General features: G+C 39.3%; 1 protein-coding gene and 1 non-coding gene across 2 annotated transcripts in view; one reads left to right on the forward strand and one right to left on the reverse strand.

The window, feature by feature from the left end:
- The window catches only part of DNAJC12 (DnaJ heat shock protein family (Hsp40) member C12), a 43,672-nt gene that overhangs the window by 18,760 nt on the left and 10,775 nt on the right, over positions 1-14,137 (forward strand). The window contains exon 3 of the mRNA XM_002820896.6: positions 7,296-7,435. Within this exon, the coding sequence (XP_002820942.1) occupies positions 7,296-7,435 (140 nt within the window). The remainder of the gene's footprint in view (positions 1-7,295; positions 7,436-14,137) is intronic.
- Positions 12,965-13,071, reverse strand: LOC112135298 (U6 spliceosomal RNA). The gene has a single exon (XR_002916600.1). It is a non-coding gene; the product is annotated as a U6 spliceosomal RNA (small nuclear RNA).

A 14,137-nucleotide genomic window follows, 5' to 3' on the forward strand; every position in this document is an offset into this window, starting at 1 on the left:
TGAGCCACCATGCCTGGCCCCTGGCCCAAACATTTCTTTAGGGTTCATATTAACTACCTGTCTGAACTGGAGTTAATATTAAGATAGGTGTCCTAGCATAAAATTATAAAAATTTAGGTCAGGCTCGGTGGCTCACGCCTGTAATCCCAGCACTTTGGGAGGCCGAGGTGGGTGGTTCACCTGAGGTCAGGAATTTGAGACCAGCCTGACCAACATGGTGAAACTCCGTCTTTACTAAAAATACAAAATTAGCCGGGCGTGGTGGCACATGCCTGTAATCCCAGCTACTTGGGAGGCTGAGGCAGGAGAATTGCTTGAACCTGGGAGCAGATGTTGCAGTGAGCCGAGATCGCGCCACTTCACTCCAGCCTGGACAACAAGAGTGAAATTGTGTCTCAAAAAAAAAAAAAAATTATAAAATTTGATAAACACTTAAAAACCACCACCACCCCAGGTTATTCTTTAACTGGGTTCTTTTCAGTGAAGCATGACTGTGAGTTGTTTCTCTGTCCCTGACAAACAATTTTTATTCAGGATACATGATGAATCACTGTGTAATTATTGCCATTTCTAGTTGCCATAGTGATGGGGGTTTTCATGTATGGGCTGCCTCAAGGCGTCTTGTTCAGAGAAACACTGGACTGTGTAAATATTGTTTAAAATGAAAACGTACACAGACATCAATATCTAGTCAGGCATGCATTTGATATATGATTCAACCTTTGGGTAGAGGTTGTTTTTTAATCTATTTAAGCATCTGTTTACTCAGTTTTCATTAATACAACTTTCTGAACGTTTACATGGATCTTTACATACTTGGATGATTAAGGTTACTGATGAAAATATTTCAAATATATGTATGAGACAGGATCTCGCTCTGTCTTCCAGGCTGGAGTGCAGTGGTGCGATCTTGGTTCACTGCAGGCCTCAACCTCCCAGGCTCAAGCAGTTCTCCCACCTCAGCCTCCCAAGTAGCTGGGACCACACATGTGCACCACCACACCTGAGTAATTTTTTTGTATTTTTAGTACAGACGGGGTTTTGCCATGTTGCCCAGGCTGGTCTCAAACTCCTGGACTCAAGTAGTCTGCCTTCCTTGGCCTCCCAAAGTGCTGGGATTACAGGAATAAGCTGCTGTGCCTGGCCAGACTATTTCAAAATCTCTTTTTTTATTTTTTATTTTTTTGGGGGGATGGAGTCTTGCTTTATCGCCCAAACTGGAGTGCAGTGGCACAATCTCAGCTCACTGCAACTTCTGTCTCCTGGGTTTAAGTGATTCTCTTGCCTCAGTCTCCTGAGTAGCCGGAACTATAAGCGTGTGCCACCACGCCCAGCTGATTTTTTTATTTTTAGTGGAAATGGGGTTTTACCATGTTGGCCAGGATGATCTCAAACCCCTGACCTCCAGTGATCCACCTGCCTCGGCCTCCCAAAGTGCTGGGATTACAGGAGTGAGCTACTGCACCCAACCTCAAAATATGTTTAAAAATTCACTTGGATACTGAAGTTTAGCTTGACAGAAATCCAGAATATAATGGACAGATTTTGAAATGTATCTAATTAAGGTGAAAAGCTAGACAGTAGAGAAACTTTGGGTAGGATAAATTAAACTCATATCTATACCTTTTTCATCCACTAAATATAGTCTCAACTGTTGCCATTGAAATTACTGATGTGATAGCATGATGGAGTAGTGGATATAAACACAGGCTTGTTTGTCTGGATTGCTCCCATTCCACTTACAGTCTAGTTGATCTTGGGCAATCTCTCCGAGCCTCAGCATTCTTGTAGGTAAAACAGGTAGACTAGTAGTATATTACTTCATGCATCTGCTGTGAAGATTAAATGAGGAGTCCTGCATGTGGAAAGTGCTTAATGGATGCTGGCAATTTTAATTCAGTGGATTGTCTTTCCTTGTTTTTATGTAGCAGCCCAAGGTAAACATTTAACATGATGGGATAGTTTTCTCTTTTTATAAGAAATGATTAGATCATTCTTTTATTCCCTGAAAAAAAAAAAAAAGTAAATCTAAGACTACCAGAAATCCCTTCCCCTCTCCAGATGTGGGTGCTGCAGACAGAACTGACTCTGCTATAGAAATAGTGTCACTGAGCCCCAGAGCTCCTGGCTGGTGCTCATGCCAGTGCTTTGTGTGGGTGACAGTAACTGTTTCAGATTAACGCTTTATTAACTTCTCCATGGCCATGAAGAAAGTAGACTTAAGGCTGGTGTGATGGCTCACACCTGTAATTCCAGCACTTTGGGAGGCCGAGGTGGGCAGATCACATGAGGTCAGGAGTTTGAGACAAGCCTGGCCAACGTGGTGAAACCTTGTCTCTACTAAAAGTACAAAAAATTAGCTGAGTGTGGTGGCGGGTGCCTGTAATCCCAGCTACTGTGGAGGCTGAGGCAGGAGAATCACTTGAACCCAGGAGGCGGTGGTTGCAGTGAGCTGAGATCGTGTCACGGTGCTCCAGCCTGGGCTATAGAGAGAGACTCTGTCTCAAAAAAAAAAAAAAAGAAAGTAAACTTCAGACTAAATTAAGAACCTGTGGAACGGTATTTTTGTTACTGATGTGCAAACTTCAAGGACATTTGGATATTAGAAGAAGGGGAGCAATTTGTCCTTTGTTAACTAACATCTTTTAATGTCTCAATTTTTTTTTACTTTACAGTCTTTACTGTTTTTCCCCATATAATAAAAATAACATAATTAATAAATAATGTTGGAAGAAAAAGTCTGCTTTCATCTTTCCCTGAGAACCACTATTAACAGTTGGTATATTTTCTTCCAGATTTTTTCAAAGCATATTTTGACATCATATTATTATTTCTTAAGTAATTGTAAATGGCATACATTTAAAATGTGACTGTTGTAGTACAAATTCTATTGTGAAATATGAATTTAAAATAACCTCTATATTTTGAAGATAGACCCAGGAGTTAAATCAGAATGTCTTGCAAGACTTCCAGCATCATTTGCTCCTATAAGCTTACAAAATGAGATCTCTCTTCCCAGAACTGGCAAGTGTTTACCTTGTGTGACTCATTTGATTAGTTGCTACATTAATGGAAAAATATAAACCCAAACTCACTTTTGTTAAATGTGGTGAAGTGGATGGAACAAGAGAAAGGTCGCATTATAGGAAAGTTAAGGTTTCTTTTTTCTTTCTGCTTATCAACTGTTGTTGAGGGACTTACATCAGAATAATTCTAAGCAGCTTCTTTCATTCTGGGAATTCTAGAAAGTGAAGCCAACAATGATGTGAAAAGAGAAGGTGACTCACAGATAAATACATAAATCTTTACAAGCAGCACACGAGTAGCAATTGGCATGTGCATCCTTGGTGGTAATTTAATAAACTTTTTATCCCCGTTGGAAAAAGTGACGTCTCATTTATACAATGGGACATTTACATTGTCCTCAGCAGCAGGAAGGATTGCTCTCACTGGACCAAGCTGCTATGGCAAGATACTTTTATTTGTTCATTTGTTTTCCTGTAGCTTTCAATAGCCCTATCTTTTTTTTTTTTTTTTTTTTTTTTTTTTTGAGACGAAGTATTGTTCTTGTTGCCCAGGCTGGAGTGCAATGGCGTGATCACGGCTCACCGAAACCTCCACCTCCTGGGTTCAAGCGATTCTCCTGCCTCAGCCTCCCAAGTAGCTGGGATTACAGGCATGCACCACCACGCCCAGCTAATTTTGTATTTGTAATAGAGATGGAGTTTCTCCATGTTGGTCGGGCTGGTCTCAAACTCCTGACCTCAGGTGATCCGCCCGCCTTGGCCTCCCAAAGTGCTGGAATTACAGGCTGAGCCACCATGCCCGGCCTCATTTAGCATATTTTCAAGACTCATTCATATTGTAGCACATATCAACATTTCATTCCTTTTTATGGCTGGATGATAATTCTTTTATGTGGATATACCACATTTTGTTTATCAATTCACAGTTGATGGACATTTGTGTTATTTTCACTTTTGACTACTATGAATAATGCTGCTATCATATACACGTTTTTGTGTGGACATATGTTTTCAATTCTCATGGATATATACCTAGGATTATAATAGTTGGGTCATATGGTAACTCTGCTTAATATTTTTGAAGAACAGCCAAACTACTTTTCAAAGTGGCTGTATACCACTTTACATTCCCACCTGTCATGTGTGACAGCTCCAATTTTTTCACATTCTAGACAATTATTATCCTTTAATTTTAGCCATCCTAGTAGGTATAAAGTGGTATCTCACTATGGTTTTGATTTGTATTTCCTTGAGGACTAATACTGTTCAGAATCTTTTCAGGTGCTTATTGGCTATTTGTATATCTTCTCTGGAGAAATGTTCATTCAAGCCCTTTGTCCATTTTGCATTTGGGTTATTTGTCTTATTATTGAGTTGTAAATGTTCTCTATAAATTCTAGATATAAGTACCTTATCAGATATATTATTTGCAAATATTTTTTCCCACTTCATGGCTTGTCATTTCACTTTCTTCATGGTATTCTTTGAGGCACAAAAATTTTAATTTTGATGTAGTCCAATTTATCTATTTCTTCTTTTGTTGCTTGTGCTTTTGGTGTCATATCTAAGGAGCTCTTGCCTAAGCTGAGGTCACAAAGATTTATTCCTATGTTTTTTTTTCTCAGTTTTTTATGGTTTTAACTCTTACATTTGGATCTGTGATCCATTTGAGTCAATATTTGTTTATAGCTTAAGGTAGAAATCTAAATTCATGCTTTTTATATATTGATATTCAGTTGTCCTAGCACCATTTGTTGGAAAGACTATTTTTTTCTTCATTAAATTGTCTTGGCACTCTTGTTGAAATCAATTGACTGTAAATGTAAGGGTTTGTTTCTGGATTCTCAATTCTATTCCATTTATAAGTATGTCTATCCTTATATTAGTACCACACTGTTTTCACTACTGTAGCTTCATAGTATAAGTTTTGAAATTCAGAAGTGTGAATTCTCCAACTTTGCTCTTATTTTTTTCAAGATTTTTTTTTTTTTTTTTTTTTTTTGTGTGTGTGTGTGACAATTCTGGGTCCCTTGTACTTGCAAACAGATTTTAGGACTAGATCATCAATTTCTGCAAAAAAGGCAACTGGGATTTTGATAGAGATTATGTTGAATCTGCAGATCAGTTTGGGGGGTATTATCATTTTAGCAATAGTAAATCTTTATGAACATGGGATGTCTTTTCATTTATTTAGATCTTCTTTAGCTTCTTTTGACAATATTGTGTAGTTCCTTCTTTTGTTCAGTTTTTAAAAAATATTATATTCTTCTTGAAGCTTTTTTTTTTTTTCTTTTGAGACAGAGTCTCGCTCTGTTACCCAGGCAGGAGTGTAATGGCATGGTCTCAGCTCACTGCAACCTCTGCCTCCCAGGTTCAAGTGATTCTCCTGCCTCAGCCTCCTGAGTAGCTGGGATTACAGGCGCCTGCCACCACGCCCAACTAATTTTTTTTTTTTTTTTTTTTTTGTATTTTTAGTAGAGACAGGGTTTCACCATGTTGGCCAGACTGGTCTCGAACTTCTGACCTCGTGATCCACCCGCTTCAGACTCCCAAAGTGCTGGGATTACAGACATGAGCCACCGGGTCCGTCTCTTGATGCTCTTATAAATGGAATTTTCTTAATTTCACTTTCAGATTGTTCATTGCTAATGTGTAGAGACACTACTGATATTTGTATATTGACTTTTTATTTTTTGGAGTCGCTCTGTCATCTAGGCTGGAGTGCAGTGGTGTGATCTTGGCTCACTGCAACCTCCACCTCCCGAATTAATGCGATTCTCCTGCCTCAGCCTCCCGAATAGCTGGGATTACAGGCGCCCGCCGCCATGCCCAGCTAATTGTCTTCTTGCTGTGTTTTCACATGGGGGAAACAGTGAGCAAGTTGTCTGGGTTTCTTTTATTAGGGCACTGATTCCATTCGTGAGGGTTCCACCCTCATGACCTAATCATATCTCAAAAGCCCCATCTCCTAATACTATCATTTTGGGAGTTAGGAATTCAACATATGAATTTTTGTTTGTTTTGAGACGGAGTCTTGCTCTGTCGGACAGGCTGGAGTGCAGCGGTGCCAACTCGGCTCACTATAATCTCTGCCTCACGGGTTCCAACAATTCTCCTGCCTCAGGCTCCTGAGTAGCTGGGATTACAGGCGTGCACCACTGTGCCTGGCTTTTTTGTTTGTTTGTTTGTTTTTAAGATGGAGTCTCGCTCTGTCGCCCAGGCTGGAGTCCAGTGGCACAATCTCGGCTCACTGCAACCTCCGCCTCCCAGGTTCAAGCAGTTCTCTGCCTCAGCCTCCTGAGTAGCTGGGAATACAGGCGCCTGCCACCACCCCCAGCTATTTTTTTTTTTTTTTGTATTTTTAGCAGAGATGGGGTTTCACCATCTTGGCCAGGCTGGGTCTTGAATTCCTGACCTCGTGATCCACCCACCTCGGCCTCCCGAAGTGCTGGGATTACAGGCGAGAGCCACTGCACCCGGCCTGTATATAAATCTTGTATTCTGCTCTGCAGAAAGTTTTTACTTCACTGAGGAGCAGAAGAGATTTTGGAGGTGTTTATAACAGAGCCATAAAAGGTTTCTATTATATGCCATCTGGTCAAGTAGATTAGTGACAAGCTACCATTTGTCCCAGCATCTACCATGTTATTTATTATACTTAAAGCCTCTCGTTTCTCTTACGACAAGAAGCAGACCAGCATCCTTAACATGACATCTCAGGCCCTGGTTTATTGAGCTATTGTCTGTCTACTCTACAGCCCCATCCCTAATCGTTCTTCCTCTAGCCTTGTGTCCTCCAGCCACACTGGCAATTCCTACTTCCTCTAAGTCACCGTGCTCCTTCCTGCTTTATATTCTTCAGTTTTACCGTCCCTCTTGCCTAATTACTGCCCTGTCTCACACCCAGCACTAAAAAAGGTAGTTTTCTTCCTATAAGGTGGAATAGCATTTTTTCAATGTTTACAAATGTTTCTTTCCCCTGCTAATAATGTCTATTATTCACATCTGTGTCATCAGCACCGGGAGTAGCCTCTGGCACATGACTGAGGCACAATACAGAGAGTGGATAAACTGTGCCAAGCACTTTACATCCATGATCTTGCTTGTCCTTATGATACCCTTTACAAAAGCTTAATGAGGTAAATTGGCCCAAGGTCACATAGCTATTAAGTGGCAGAGTCATGGTTCTAGTAAGATCAGTTGGATAGTTTTGGAGTTTAAAATATCCCCTCCAAGAGAGAAGTGCTCATTTCTTGATTTGTTTTCCAGTGGAGACTTTTCAGAAACTGCAGAAGGCAAAGGAGATTCTGACCAATGAAGAGAGTCGAGCCCGCTATGACCACTGGCGAAGGAGCCAGATGTCGATGCCATTCCAGCAGTGGGAAGCTTTGAATGATTCAGTGAAGACGGTGGGTTTCTCGCTGGGGATGACGTGAATTTGTGAAGCTCAGGATGCCCATGGATTAGACTCATGTAGTAGCTTAAAGAATCATTAGGCGATAGGAGGGAGAAAACCAAGAAGTTAGCAGAGTCTGGATATAATTCAGTGTCCATAAATCCCATGAAGAGAAGCTCACCAGAATAGAGGCAATGAATTTGTGCCAGAAGAGCCTGTGACTACATTTTTTTCAATCTCTTTGGCTGTTTGTTTCAGTATACAGACTCCCTGTTATTGCTTACTATTTTATGAGCTCTAATAAATGTGCTTTTCAAGTTGCTCATGAATTGCTGAGTTTTAACCATTGTAAATTCACATGCTCCATCTTTTTAGTTTATGTCAGCTTGCTCTCTTTTCAAGGCTTAGAATTTTCATTAAAAAGGCAGGATCTGATTAGTCAAAGAAAGCCATGAATTATTCCTATTAAACATTCTGGTGAAAGAATTGTTAGACTTTAAAAACATTGTGTTATCTTTCTTCATGTCATTAAAAGGCATAAATATCAAAATATTCACTATAATTACTGTCATATTTTTATTTTGTTCAACATTGACCTTTATATATTATAGACAAAATGTAATTTTAAAGATTTAGGCATTATTTATTACCTAGATTCTCTCCATTAGAACACTTTTCTATGACATGGGACTTATAATACAGAAATTACCTCATAGGTAAGTTTTCAGGGACAGTTGTTAGAACTAGTGTATAAAATGATTCACATCTCTTAAATTGTAGCCCTTCAGGGTTACATTTAGATTTCTTTCTTCATAGTTTTTATTTTAGAAGACTTGAGCAAATTGTTGATAAAAGACCCATAATATTGAAGGGCGCTTTTGAAATAATAGGGAAGAGAAAGGAAAAACTTCCAAAGTATATGATTAAAGCCACTCTACATAAAGTGTAAGCTGTTTTCTTCATTGCATTTTGGAAAGAAGTGTGCATTCATGTGGATTTGTTTAAGATGGGCTAATTATTTATGAGAGACTAACCATATAATTATTGTATAAATGCATAAAATTACTAGAGGGAATCTTTAAAAAAATTGTGACTTTATGTATTGAAAAATAAGATTTTTGTCATTTTCATTGTGTAAATTCAAAATTCCTTTTTGACACTAGCTAAATACTGTTCTACCAATTCTGCATAAGCATATTTCCCAGTCTCCTAAGTGTGACACACTGTAACTGCAACTGGATTAGTGACTCTTGCTATTCTAACACTTTCTGATTTATAGTTCATTTTTCTGGGCGATCCACTCAACTGTGTCACTTATGTTTTAATAGCTAATATCCAGTTAGCTGTGAAGTTTCCAAAAACTCTTCTCCAAATCCTCACTTGGATTTATATTGCCAACGTCTTTCCATTAAATGCTAATTTCCTGTCTCCAAACACATCATTTCTGCTTTGGATGTAGCTTAACTGTGAACTGTTCAAGGTTTTACAATAATTACATTTTAGATCTTACTGGCAGCATCATCTGTCTTGTCAGCAAAGTTGAAATAGTATGCTGGGCTATATTTAGCTTCGAATTTATTTTTATTAGTGGTACAAAAATGATGAGAGGCATATCTCTCTGCTTCAAATCAGCAGTGATTTTTTTTCTCATATAGTCTTCTTCGTTGGGGCTAAACCTTATTGTTTCTGATATCCTTCTATTTCTCTTCCACAGTGGACTTTGAATCCTATATACCAAGTATTACCTGTTCTATACCTCATTTGATAGACGTTCTGTAACTTTCCTTTCATTCCTTTTTGTTCTTTTATTTATTTATTTATGTATTTATTTTTGAGATGGAGTCTCACTCTGTCGCCAGGCTGGAGTGCAGTGGCACGATATCGACTCACTGTAACCTCCGCCTCCTGGGTTCAGGCGATTCTCCTGCCTCAGACTCCTGGGTAGCTGGGACTACAGGCACATACCACCCGCCCAGCCAATTTTTTTGTATTTGTAGTAGAGACGGGGTTTCACCATGTTGGCCAGGATAGTCTCCTTCTGCTGACCTCATGATCTACCTGCCTCAGCCTCTCAAAATGCTGGGATTACAGATGTGAGCCACCGCGCCCAGCCTCCTTTCTGTTCTATGCCTTACAGTAACTTTTGCATATGACAGCCTCACTTCTCTCTATAACATTTTAATTGTCGCCTTGTCTTTTTGCGTATTTCATCTGTTCATCATTTTGCATTCGCTACTCTAGAGAAATTAATAACAATTATCATGCCTAGTATTGTTCACCTAAGAGATCATTGTCTATCGTTTTGTAGATAAATGTCGACATTAGGGTGTTTGCGTCAGATATTCAGTAGTGTCTCCCCTTATCCTCAGTTTTGTTTTCCTCGGTTTTAGTTACCTACAATCAACCCCAGTGCAAAAATAGGTGAGTACAGTACAATAAAATATTTTGAGAGAGGGTGTGAGGGCACATTCACATAACTTTTATTACATCTATTGTTATAATTATCCTAGCTTATTATTGGTTATTGTTATTAATCTTTTACTGTGCCTAATATGTAGCTGTGGCCATGCGGGCATAGTAGGAAGCTTTCCTGATAGGTAGTCTGTGGCCAATTGAACCCACCCCAAAGACACCTTGCCCAGCTGGGAACCCAGAAACAATCAGCAGACAAATAGGCCAACACAGGGCTGACCCAACAAGCCCTCCCAGAGGCAATCAATTTGTCAAATGATCAATTCACCAAAAATATGTTTCTATTAACTCTTTATAAAATTTGTAGCAATTGAAGTGGCATGAGATAATTTTAACAGCTTATGAGAACTATGTCTGCATGGCCACAGTTATAAATTAGGCGCAGTAAGAGATTAATAACAATAACTAATAATGAACTAGAACAATTATAACAACATGTGTAATGAAAGTTATGTGAATGTGCTCTTACACTCTCCCAAAATATTGTACTATACTCACCTAGTTTTGGACTGGGATTGAACTATAAACTTTATCATAGGTGTGTATATATCAGAAAAAGCATAGTATATGTAGGGTTTGGTACTACCCAAGTTTCAGGCATCCACAGGGGGTCATGGAATACCCCTTGAGGATAAGGGCAGACTATCATATTATATGTGCCATTCTGACAATAAAATGATTATAGCTTTATGATTTCAATTTCAGTAACGTGTATCTAAAACGCATGCCCAGCACATTGATAGTTTTTTTTTTTTTTTTTTTTTTTTTGAGATGGAGTTTTGCTCTTGTTGCCCAGGCTGGAGTGCAATGGCGCGATCTCAGCTCACTGCAACCTCCGCCTCCCGGGTTCAAGCAATTCTCCTGCCTCAGCCTCCCAAGTAGCTGGGACTACAGGCATGCGCCACCATGCCTGGCTAATTTTGTATTTTTAGTAGAGACGGGGTTTCTCCATGTTGGTCAGCCTGGTCTTGAACTCCCGACTTCAGGTGATCTGCCCCCCTCGGCCTCCCAAAGTGCTGGGATTACAGGCATGAGCCATTGCGTCTGGCTAGATTGTTAAATCTCATAAATTCCCTTTCCTTCACACCATCAACCCTGTGTTTCTGCTTTTTATTTAAACAGTATAATCCCTCTGGAATGGAAAAGCATTGTTTGGGAGCATTATTAGTCCCTATACCCACAAGGCAGGACAAATCACAGTGTACTTTTGTGGCATCACACACAGGATCATATCTTGGGAGTTTCCTTTAGGAGAATTCCTCAAATGAGCCACAGCCTCAGGGGTGCCATATTTTTTTAAATTAAAAACTTTAAAAAATTTTCAATAGCTTTTGGGGTACAAATGGTGATATGGTTTGGATTTGTGTCCTGCCCAAATCTCATGTTGAATTGGATGAGGGTCCTGATGGGAGGTGATTGGTTCATGGGGGCGGATTTCCCCCTTGCTTTTCTCATAATAGTGAGTTCTCATGAGATCTGATGGTTTAAAAGTGTGTGGCAGTTCTCCCTTCTCTCTCTTTCCTGCCACCATGCGAAGAAGGCCCTTTCTTCCCCTTCACCTTCTGCCATGATTGTAAGTTTCCTGAGGCCCCCCAGTCATGCTTTCTGTTAAGCCTGAGGAACTGTGAGTCAATTAAACCTCTTTTCGTCATAAATTATGCAGTCTCTGGTAGTTCTTTACAGCAGTGTGAAACGGACTAATACAAGTGGTTTTTAGTCAAATGGATGAATTGTATGGTGGTGAAGTCTGAAATTTTAGTGCACCCATCACCTGAGTAGTATACATTGTACCCATTATGTAGTTTTTTATCCTTCACTCTCCCTCCCAGCCTCCCACTTTCTGAGTCTCCAAAGTCCATTATATTATACCACTCTGTATGCTTTTGTGTACCCATAGCTTAGCTCCCATTTATAATGGAGAACATACAATATTTGGTTTTCCATTCCTAAGTTACTTCACTTAGAACAATGGCCTCCAGCTCCATCTAAGTTGCTGCAAAAGATATTATTTTGCTCTTTTTTAGGGCTGAGTAATATTCCATGGTGTATATATACACCACATTTCTATCATCCAGGAGTGATGCAACTGAACTGGTATTTTTTCCCCACACTAAGTCTGTCACTTTACTATCTACATATTTATTTCTCTTTTTGTTTTCTAGAAGTTCCTCCTGATAGTTTAATTGGTAAAAATATTTTAAGACCTCACCCAGGTCAATGAATATGTTGGCAATTTAAATTTAGACATGTAGTATTGGTTTGAAAAAAAAGGTCTGGAGTGAGGATTCAGTAATCCAGGCCTTTGGGATCCTGGGATAACCTGAAGAGTTATCCCAGGATTCCAAAGAATCTCAGGGAAATGTATCTTTGTCATGCTAAATGGTTTTACCCAAAGAGACCCAGGGCATGGATGGCTCTCCCTCTAGCACCAAAATATATGGCAGCATGGATTTAGGATGCCTATGGGAAAAAGAAGCCACAGCAAAGGCACAGTCAAAATGAATGGCTAAAAAAAATTCTCATAAGCCATTAAAACTATCTCATGCCACTTCAATTGCTATAAATTTTATAAAGAGTTAATAGAAACACATTTTTGGTGAATTGATCATCTGACAAATTGATTGCCTCTGGGAGGGCTTTTTGGGTCAGCACAGTGTAGGCCTATTTGTCTGCTGATTGTTTCTGGGTTCCCAGCTGCACAAGGTGTCTTTGGGGTGAGTTCAATTGGCCATAGACTACCTATCAGGAACGCTTCCTACACTATGCCCACATGGCCACAGTTTCACCAGCCAGATGGGAAACAGTGTGCAATTCAACACCTTCTGCTGGTTCAAAAGGCAATCTGTCTTAATTGGATGTTATCCAAAATCAGGTCAGAAATCACCCTGGAAAGTAAAGAATTCACTCATGGTGATCGCTGATCCAGGATAATAATAACCAGTCAATTTTGTATAGCTTCAGCTGATCTATGGCTCATCTGAGTCCATGGATTTAAAAAAATGTTGTGCCAATGTTTACTGGAAAGTAAACAAAATTTTTTATTTCCCTGTGTGTGTGTGTGTGTGTGTGTGTTTTAATGGAATGCTTCATGAACGTGCCTTTTATCTTTGCACAGGGACCATGATAATCTTCTTTGTATCATTCCAATTTTGGTGTATGTGCTGCTGAGGCGAGCACTATTTCCTTGTATTGACCAAGGTCTAGAATGTAAGAAAACAACTTCCTAGAGAAAAAAAACCAACTCATTCAAGAAAGCTGGTAAATAAGTTAATTGTGAAGGCAGAATAACAACATAGCAATTTCACGAACTGTTAAGATTAGTGGCCTTTGCACCTAGGCTTGCTGTCTGTTTAGCGTTAGTTCCTTCCATGCATATATAGATTTTCTGTCTTCTGCGTTTTATTATCTTGCTGTACAGACTCTCCCCTTTCTAGTCTCTCTCTTAGTCTGTATCAGTTGCTGTCATTTGATATCTTTTATGGATACTGATTCTACTGAAATGAGTAGCTGCATAATAGACTAGTTCGCTTGATGTTAAATGTTGTTCTGTGCAACTAATACCCTTGTGGAGTTGAGAAATATGCTTGTGAACACAGAAATGAGTGATTTGCAGACTATCTAACTGTGTCCCACCAAACCAGGCTGCTTAGCATCACTCTGATGTTAGTCCTTTGATTGAACTACAAAGCATGAGAAGCACTTGTATCTAAGGTTAGATACAGTTTGGGTATTTCTTCTGTATATTTCTTTAATGAGAATCAGCAGATGTGGGAGTCTGATAACATATTTTATTCCGATTGATTCACAAAGGAGATGGATAAGACTACTATTTCAGAACATCTTTTCACTGAGGACCTTTAAAGCATTTACTGTGGATTAGACATTAATCCTAACCTATCTAAGACAGACCACAGGTACTTTGATTTCAAGAGAGAAGTACTGAGGCACGGAGATCAATACATCATGTACAGGCCACCTTGCTGGCTTGTGAAGCTCACAGTTTACATTTTCAGCTCTCTGGGCCCTGAATTCTTGAATGTCTTATTCCTTGTTTTTCACAAACCTTCCTAATATCCTTTTCCCTCTGCAGAGGAAGTCACTGGCAGCCTCTTTTATTTTGTGCATATGCAAAAAACAAACCAAAACAACAAACCTAAACCAACCAAACAAAAGTCAATTTTTTTTTAATACCAGCTAAGGCATTGCCTCTTTTAAAAATTAACATTTTTATTTTGAAATAAAA

The sequence above is a fragment of the Pongo abelii genome, chromosome 8 (assembly GCF_028885655.2).
Source record: "Pongo abelii isolate AG06213 chromosome 8, NHGRI_mPonAbe1-v2.0_pri, whole genome shotgun sequence".
In the NCBI taxonomy this organism is placed as follows: Eukaryota; Metazoa; Chordata; class Mammalia; order Primates; family Hominidae; genus Pongo; species Pongo abelii.